At 30.8% G+C, this 10,286-nt stretch overlaps 1 protein-coding gene across 1 annotated transcript; it reads left to right on the top strand.

Moving 5' to 3' along the window:
* Positions 1-407: 407 nt before the first annotated feature.
* On the top strand, positions 408-4,175 carry LOC145104990 (uncharacterized). The gene is made up of 6 exons (XM_079042140.1): positions 408-747; positions 840-972; positions 1,173-1,276; positions 1,398-1,542; positions 3,115-3,255; positions 3,405-4,175. The coding sequence occupies exons 1-6, from the start codon at positions 689-691 to the stop codon at positions 3,981-3,983; spliced, it is 1,161 nt and encodes a 386-aa protein (XP_078898266.1). The 5' UTR covers positions 408-688; the 3' UTR covers positions 3,984-4,175.
* The last annotated feature ends 6,111 nt before the right edge of the window (positions 4,176-10,286 follow it).

Raw genomic sequence — 10,286 nt, 5'->3', positions numbered from 1 at the left:
AATTTGATTAAGTGAAAAGGGGTGTATTTTGTGTCATTTTTATCAATTTTGACAGGCTTGCGTCACATAACCAAATAATATAATTTTAATATGTCAGGTCAATAGATAAAATGAAATTTTAATGTCATCTTAATATGTCGCGTCAACACATAGTTACATATAAAATGTCCTCTTAATATGTCACATAATTAGATTGTACAGTTAAGTGATTAATATTGCAAAAATTAAAAAACTTAATAATTAAATCATAAATAAAAACAATGAATGTAGTCAATGAACTATTTATAAAAGCCATGTTTGTGTAATTTACCCTTTAATATATTAATATTTTAATTAGATTAAAAAGCTATCTTCCTTATTACCTTTTTATAGACGCAAAGTTCGTTTTAGAAATTCAGACAGACAGGTAAAAAAGGGACGAAACCGGAACCGGGTGATGTACACCGGTTCCCGTCCGTATACCAACCGTCTTATCTTCTTGCAACTCTCGTCGATATGTTCATCGTCATATTTATACGCAGATTCTTTGCTTGGTTTCATCTTCTTTCCTCATGCCAAAGCTTCCTTTCCCTTCCTTCATGATACTATCTATCTTCGACTTCATTCATATCCAACCAACAATAAAGTTTCATTCGGTTAAAATGAATGAAAATCACCTTCTCCAATCTGATTATATCGGTTTACATTCATGAAATTCTTTGCAAATATGATTGAGACGTGGTTCAGAAGAAGTTTTTACTCGAAATGGTAAAAAGTTATGCGCTGGATATAAATTTTCATATTGTAATGTTATCGAATTCAAATTTCCCTTCTGAACGTCTAAATTTTGCGTAATGTAGCCATTCAAATATCAAGCTGACATTGATGCGAATCGAGATTATAAAGAGGAGGCGAAAAGCAATGGAGAAGTATTTGAGGAATGATATTGTTGATCTTCTGAGAAACGGGTTTGTTGCTGATGCTTATCATAGGGTAAATATTTCTGGAATTTTTGTTCTCCCTCTTTCTTTGTTCTTGATTTTCAATTCATTCAGAAGAAAACATTGAGGATTGCAGCTTAAAATGATTCGCGTATTTAACAGAATTGAATATATATGTCATGTATTATTATGCAACTTTTAATGCAAGATGTACAAGTTGTTACTAGCTAAGTTGCTATTCAACATAAACAGGCTGCGGGATTATATCTTGACCAAAATCGGTCATTATGTTATGATTTCATCGAGCAATTTTGCATGCTGATCTTAAACCATCTAACAGTCATGAATGATCAGAGGTAAAGACGCATCTTTTGATCATGCATGTATCTGATGCTTTAATCCTTTCTTTTTGCTTAAAAGTACATTTTAATTGAGTTTTAACTGTTAAATGATTTCCTTCCTATGTTACGTACATAGCGAATGCCCACAAGAATGCAGGGAAGCAGTCTCATCGTTGATATATGCTGCTGCAAGAATTGCTGATTTGCCGGAATTGCGCGAACTTAGGAGCTTGTTTACCGAGAGATATGGCAATTCACCCGAAGCTTTTATCAACAAAGAGGTTGACTCCTTAACGATTATAATTAAATAGTAAAACTCGGTTTTTAGGCTGAAATATAGAAAGATACTATAATTTATTAGATTTAACCTATATTTGGGGTGGATGGAATTTTTGAAAACGATTAAATATTATTTGGTAGACTAGTTGAAAGATAGCCGATAGCCAATAAGTTAGCTTATGAATAATAATGTTTTGTAAAAAATACATATTAAGCTATTGTAAATATAAAATGACATAAATGAACATGTAGATATATAACTAAAAGAAATATATATATATATATATATATATATATATATATATATATATATATATATATAGGGCTAGGTTATTTTGTTTTATTACATTTATTGTGTGCTAGAATGCATCAATATGAATTTAGTAAATTAAATAATTAGATATTAAATGATTTCCATAATTATATGTATATTAAATGATATCCATAATTATAATTCTCTTTTTATGGAAACTAATTAAATCCGTCATTAATGTCAACAATAACATTCTTTCAGAATGAATTCGCATCTACGTTTTAATATATGAGTTCGTATTTTGTTTCATGACTCACTTACTTAAAATACAATAAAGTTGTATGGAATATGAAGAACGTCTCATTCTGCTGGAATACACTCTCATTTTTCTAGATATGAATTCATTCTGAAAGAATATTATTGTTGACATTAATAACGAATTTAATTAGTTTCCATAAAAATGAGTTATAAGTATGGATAACATTTAATGTACATATAATTAATACTAAATTTCTATTGGTGCATTTTAGCACACAATAGATGTGAGAAACAGTTGAACCTACCTCTCTCTCTCTCTCTCTATATATATATATATATATATATATATATATATATATATATATATATATATATATATATATATATATATATATATAAGGACATTTTTGGAATATTTAAAAAAAACTCCATAAGTTACATCATTAAAAGATAACTATTTTACCGAACACTTGTATACAAATAAAAAATCTAGCTAATTTACACCATTTTTTTCGCTTATAACTTTTGAAAGTTTAAATTACAGAAAATCATAACACATATAGTTTAGTGATTAAATTGTTAAAAAGATTAAAAACTCTAGCTAATTTACACCATTTTTTTCGTTTATGGTTTTTAAAAGTTTAAAATACAGGAAATCATAACCCATTGCTATTAATCTGTTATATTTTTATGATTCTTATAATAGTAGTTTAGTGATTAAACTGATAAAAAAAACCAATTATTAAATTGATAAAAATCAATTTAATAGTTAAATTGATAAAATAGTAGAAATGTCTTAAGTATTTCTTTTATATTTTTCTCTAATATGAAAACAAGGTAACATAGAAAAAAAAGTTTTATTTTCCTCTAATATGAAAACAAGGTAACTCAGAAAAAAGTTTTTTCTTACAATCGTATAAGTGTTAACCATCAAAAGATAGTAAATGGACTAAAATAATAAAATGACACAAATTCATGCATATATTATTGTATATTTGCATTTTTATTGTTGTTTCGCGGTACTTTTAATCATGTAAAGCTAAAAATTTGTTGTTGTTGTCAGTTTGTGAATTTGTTTAAAAAGGAGCGCCCAACACATGACATGAAGATTCACTTGATGCAAGAGATTACGTTAGAACATGGTGTAGAATGGGACCCCAATTCATTAGAACAAAGTTCATACAAGCCAACCCCATCCAGCGACGTGAGATCCTTTTCTTTCTGATTCGTTAACTTTTTTTATTTTTTTTTATTTTTTTTATCTCGTGGGTCTTATTTATACAGTCTTAAGAACCTACAAAATACAGAACGAGAGAAACAACATCACAATTATAAATATCACGTGTTTTGTAGGATCAACCCCAAAACATGTATGGTGATGGACACAATGAAGAATCTCATGGAACTCGCAATGAAAATGGCTTGAGGATAAAAGTTCAAGAGACAGGAAACCACGAGGGGTCAAATGGTGAAATTGAAAAACAAACGGACCAAATGCGTAAAAGAATTTTAGATTACTGGTCAAGGACCACTAGTCTATTCTCAACTAGCCGAGAAACCAGCACAAGTTCAGACGATAGTTCTTCTGATGATTCAAGTAAAGGAAGATCATTCTTTGGATTAGGATTAAGACAAAAACATAATGGTAACAAGGAGAACCAAGAGGTTTCAAATAATTCAAATATTCGAATTTTAGACAATAATGCCACATTACCACCAGGCGAGAAAAACACACGACAGAGAAAAGGTGGGCCCCTGTCACGAGTGAAATCACATTCCACTGAATGTGTGCCAAATCCATTAGCAAAGAAAGGGCATGTGCGGACGGTTTCAGATGTAACCAATAATCCGCCAAGGGGACATGTTCATCCCAAACTCCCTGATTATGATGAAATAAAATCCAGATTTACAGCCCTTAGAGCAAAAACTTAAGAGCAATGGTTCAAGTTATGTACATATGCATAAACTCTCTCTTCTTTATAGGCGTGCCTTACATTCATTACCTAACTTCTTGATGTTTGCTTTAGTGTGAGGTCTCACTTGAAGTTGTCATTATGTTTAAAAGATTCATATGGTGTAAATAATATAATTTATAATAAAATAAATTCCAAGTCAACAAGTGTTTGTTGTAACTTATGTGGTCTCATTATTAGGTGGATGATTTTTTAAATATGTTTGTTGTTCGTGTAACATGGATAGGGGAATTGAATTAATTTCTCTTTTATGCTTTTTTGTGATTCATAGATCGAGACTAGCAATTACATTTTAATTTCATGTGATATGGTGAACGACACTAAAAGGTGATATAATTGTGGGAAAATTTGATATTTATACTTATAGATTTATTATCACTGCTTTACATAGTAGTTGGAGATAAATTTACGGCTACGACTTTCCTTTCATGTGGTGTTTCTTACCATGTTATGGATGTTTCGTTGCACCGCAACAAAAAAAAATCAAGAAAAATCGTATGCGGAAGGAGAAATTTGTTAATGCCATCGATACTAGAGTTCTTTGAGGCCTAGTTGTTTTAATGTCTCACGAGTATATCACTTTATCGGATGGGAAATCCACTTTAAATTTCTCATAGTTTATAACTTTTGCAAACTTGTTCTTTGTTAATCCTGAATATATAAAAATTATCGTTTGATTGTTCAGAAAAAACTTATGTAAATATTAGCATAAAATGATGTTGTTTTGATAGTAAACCAATTATAAAACTATGATTATTTTTTATTTAGTAATTGTTAAGTGAGTTCATTTGAACTTCAGATTATTTGTTATTTTTAATAAATTAAACAAGAAACATTACCGAAAACAAACGGGGTAAGTAGATTTAATACATTTAATATTCTAAAGTTGCTTTATATATATTTGTATTCTTATTGTCAGGGCCGGCCCAAGGGCAGGGCGACCTGGGCCCTGGCCAGGGCAACAAGGAAACAGGGGGCATCAGGCCTCGTCCATCTATTGTGGGTATACCTGTTTTATTGTCCAGAAAATATGATCAAATCCATAGTTCTATTCTAAGCACGCATAATAAGGGCGCAGACGCAATTCTGAAAATTGAAGATGAAGGGCGACAATCGGAGCGCCTAAAAATCGGACGCCTTATCTTTCTTCTTGGTAAATGCAATTGCTCGCCTTTTTTGTGGAGCCATGGGGAAGACAGGAGATGCAACATACCTGCGTACGTAATTGATTCCGATTTTGAGAAGGGCTAGAACCACTGGTAATTTCTGATTTCTGAAATATTTTCTGGTTAGTGATTTATGAGTCCGAGTTTCCCCTTTGTATCTACATTTCAGAAATTTGTTTCAGTGTTAGAGTTTCTTCCTATGTACCACAAGTTCTCTATGCCTTTCTGTATAGTAAATATCTTACTAATTGTTTAATTTTATAGTTTAAAAACCTAAAGATAGGAAATAAAGTGTTCTTTTCATATCTAATTGTGATTAGAGTCGACAAAAAGCCTATTAAATCCGTAAAGATACGAAAAATATCTTACATTTTCCCTTATAACTATTACCAAAATATTATTTTTTCTCCAAAATGTAATTCTTGTGGAGAAAAGCAAGTTGTTAAATTATTTTTGATTGCCATTTGTCCATAAGCACTAAACTGAATCAAAATGAAAATGTAGAAAATTAGCTTAATCTTTACTAGAAAAATAATGTGAACACCCTTTTAATCAAGGTCCGTGACACTTTTCTAAATTTATAACTTAAATTGTATCCGTTTAAACAAGTTTGGAACACTCAAAGTTCGTTTTAAATTCATTGTAGTGAAATATATTTGGATGCACTTCGACTACTGTTGCTTTTTACTGAATGAGAATTATTCTCTAATGAGAACATCTAACTTTGATTTTTTATTTATTATTATTATTATTTTTTTGCAATTAGTTTAGGCCTTCGTTTATGTATTTAGTTCTATGAATTACCTTTTTACTTGTCTTTTGTATATGTCAGGTTATGAAAACTAAAGTGAAATATGTGACATCCCCATTTTCACGGTCAGAAAAGACCGATTTAATTTATGCTTTTTAAAATAATTTCAGAGTAATCATTTGATTAAAAGAGTTGCAGAATTTGTTCCCAAAACAAAATATGATAAAATAAAATTTATCAAAGCATTTCTTAAAGAAATGTATTTTCATATATAACAAAACTCGGGATGTCATGTTCCGATACAGACCAAAAGCATAAACGGCACATTATAAGTCTTACAACAGTTATATACAACTACATGCCTATAAACAAAATAACTTGATGATTCATCAAACTTATGCTCTTGCGCCACTACCTGTATTACAAATAAAACTGAGTGAGTCAGGCTTGGGAGCCTGGTGAGCATATAGGGTTTTCAACCCACAATCATATAATTATTATATTTAATCATCAAACAATCAACCCAATTACCCACTCCCACCATCTCATTTATTTCTTAAGGATTTACCCTAAGAATCATCTATCCTTCATTCATTCATTCCTAAGGATTAACCTAAGGAATATACACAAAGTCTATTTCTACCAAGGTTTATACAACAGACACTACGTCGCATAGTCGCCAGGGTTTATTCAACAGACACTACGTCTCATAGTCGCCAGGGTTTATACAACAGACACTACGTCGCACAATCGCCAGTGTATATTTATAAGGCACTAAGTCGTATAGTCGTCAGGATTTAGGCACTAAGTCTCACAGTCGCCAAGGTTTTTAGAGTACACCGGTGAACATCAAGTTCACAACACCTACAAGTTGCGAGTCTGCTAGTGTTCCACTGGACTGTCTAGAATAGTCTGTGGTTGTCATCCCTACTCTGCTGAATGACGGGGCCATCGTTTGGGTAAAGGTTTCACTCATTTTTCACCTGTCACCCTCATCTCATGATCTATATCACCTTTTGTCTCATCAACCAACTCATCTTTTATCACACACCAACTATTTCATCTACACATGTTCTACCCAACATATTTGTAGATATAACATACATATACAGTTTAAATCATTTAAAGCCTATATAAAACATTCATCCAACACCCATCTCAAGTAAACAAACAATATATAAACACATAGCACGTATTTCATAGCAAATACTTCATATTTATGTGTTAGAAGAAAGTAACTACACACTCACTTGATTAGACGATGCTCGGACAACACTACGGCTCTTCAAGTACCATTCTTCTGATGTAACCGGGATATCTTCCAAAAACCGGGCTTCTCGCGGGCAGAGCTTCGGCTTGAAACTCTTTTCTCGGTTTCTCGGGATCTTCGGAGCTTCGGGACTCGCTTCGGGTATCGGGATGATATCGGGACTTCGGGGGGCTAAAAGTAGGCTTAATGATGAGAAAATTAGGAGAGAGATTGAGAAATTAGCAACCAAAACCGGCTGCCTTCGATTTCTATTTATAGGGCCATTTTCTGGATTCACGTCGTGAATCTCAAATATTCACGTCGTGAGTTCAGTAGTCATCAGGTGCGTCACCGCAACTTGGGTCTGTCAGGCTCCAGAAGACGTTATTACTGAGTTCACGTCGTGAACACTATGTTCACGTCGTGAACTCTGACACAGTGTCGGGGTTCGTGCCCCGAACTTCAGAAATTCATATCTTTCGCATACGAGCTCTGTTTTCGACGTTCTTTATATGCACGAGTAGGTGAGATTATACTCTACAACTCTCGTTTAGACTCCGTCGGCTAATTTTTACTTTTACTTTTATTATATTATTTTTAGTAGGCCGGGACAGGAAAACTCCGTTAGGAATTCACAACTCCTTCATCTGACGTCCGTTTTCGTCTGTCTTTTTACCGTTGGACTACTATCGACGAGATCTTCAATTCTCGTTTAGATTGTTTCGGCTAGAAACCACTCGATCTCATATTTGAACTTTGGGCTGCATACCGCTAAGTCGAAACTTCGAAAAATCATAACTTCCTCATACGAAGTCAGATTTAGACGTTCTTTTTATGCACGCTCTCGGTTTAATGTATTCTACGACTTTTGTTTAGATCACTAAGACTAAATATCGCTCCATCGTAAATTCACTATTTACGTCCTACAGCATCGTGCCGAATCTGTCGCGAAACTTCGACAGGTCATAACTTCTTCATTATAACTCGGATTTCAGCGTTCTTTATATGTACGGAAACCTTGTAGCATATACTACAACTTGGTTAAGATTATTTATTCTAAACACTCTTTTATCAAAAAGTCATTTTTTGACGCTTATCGTCTCTAAATTGACTAGTCCGGATCTACGGGCGTTACAAAATAGGTATTAAGAAGTTCATGAAGTTAAAGATATGCTTAGATACAAATACATGGGATTTTATCTTTCTTTTGTGAAAAATGATGATCTTTTTTGTTAAGTGAACACCGCCAACTCACTTTATATATTGATTTTTTCTCTTACTTTTTACCTATAGTGGATTCTCTTGCTTAAAGTTGGTTACCATTTTGTGCCTCCTTCTTAAAGTTAATTGCTATTGTTTTTTCTTATATGTGATTACAGTCAAATTGCGTTCTTTCTGTCAATCATCTATTTTGCTTCTTTTTCATTGCTTGTTGTAATTACGCTAGCTCCCCGCTAGCTTTTTTTAATAATATTTGTTGTCGTTCCAAATAATAGGTAAATAATGTTTTTGCTTCAAAAAAGTATGGGGATAATGTTTTAGATGAAGTTTGCAAGTTTGCATATGTATCATTATGAATTATTTTAAAGAAAAATGAGTTTAAGTTTGTTTTCAAAAGATTATGTTGTATATAGTTTAGTAAAACATGCATTGTGTGGTACAAAAAAGGGCATTATTAGTCTTTTTGCCATGGGCATGGAAAACCTATGGACCGGCCCTGCTTATTGTTATAATAATGTTGGTTTTGTAATTATATTTTTATGCTATACCATTTATATTAATGCATTGTTATTGTATTTTTGTTTAATAATACTGATTTTGTAATTATATTTTTATGCTATACCATTTATATTAATGCATTGATATTGTATTTTTATTTGTGTAACATCAGTTTTATAATTATTATTTTTTATCATTGTAATACCAATCACATCTCACATACACATAAACAATTACTTTATATATATTTTTAAATAAATACAATGATTATTTATAATCAATTTTCTTTTGATAAAACACTAACATGCATATAGTATTTATTATACAACTAATAAATAGTTAATAAAATATATAATAATTTAATAATAATAAGTACGTTTTTAATATTTTCTAACGAAGAATAGTTCAATTTTATTGATGGGCGTGTTTGATAGAGCTAAGGAGTTTCTAACTTTTAGTTTTTAACAAAAAACTCAATTTATACGAATAGTTTCGATTGAGAGTACGAAAGTTTAGTTTTTAATTTAAACAAAACAATTCAAAATCTAAAAATTATTTTATGTAGCGTTTATTGAGCTTTTTTTTAATTAATTTATATAATTGCCCTTTATATATATATATATATATATATATATATATATATATATAAACAAGTGTCATTTTATATGTAATTTTATATATTTCAAAAGCTTTCAATTATTTTTGTCAAACACTCTTATAACAAATAAAAACTATAATTTTTAGCTAGTAACTATCGTTTATGGTTTTGCTTTGGTTAATTGTATTGTTAGATCAAATAGACCCGATGTCTTTTAGTAGTTAGTTGAGCAGTCGTATATCATATCAAATTAATTTGTTTTTAGCTTTTATCTTTTAACTAATTTTGTGTCTAAACTATAGAATAAACTAAAATTAATTAAAATATATTTTTTAAAATAAAGTTAATAAAAATCCAATATAAAACCATACCATCAATTTTTCCAAAACAATCTGATTTTTTTATTCGGTTTGTTTGTTGCCTTACCTTAAGGCGTTTAAAAAAAACCATTTCTGGATGCGCCGTGCAAAACACACACAACACATGATTTTTGGTAGTGTTTTTTTTTTTTTTTTTTTTTGTTAAGATTTATGACTTAAAAACTGTTGTGTGTGTGCTGCGCGACGCAACACAAAACCCTCATCTTCAAACTACTTACTACCTTACTTTAAGTTATATTATTCAACATATATTTGTTTTAATTTTTTCAATAACATGTTTGTTATTTTAAATATATTTTAATATTATGAAGGATATTATAACAATTCAAATATATTTTATATAAGTTTAAAACCGTTTGATAAATTCCATATAAATATTTTTTGTGTTACATTGTTTAT

The sequence above is a fragment of the Lactuca virosa genome, chromosome 1, assembly GCF_052849685.1.
Source record: "Lactuca virosa cultivar CGN04683 chromosome 1, Lactuca_virosa_CGN04683_v6, whole genome shotgun sequence".
Taxonomy (NCBI): domain Eukaryota; kingdom Viridiplantae; phylum Streptophyta; class Magnoliopsida; order Asterales; family Asteraceae; genus Lactuca; species Lactuca virosa.
The sequence above is the reverse complement of the archived record's forward strand: the minus strand, read 5'-3'. Positions and strand labels throughout refer to the sequence as shown.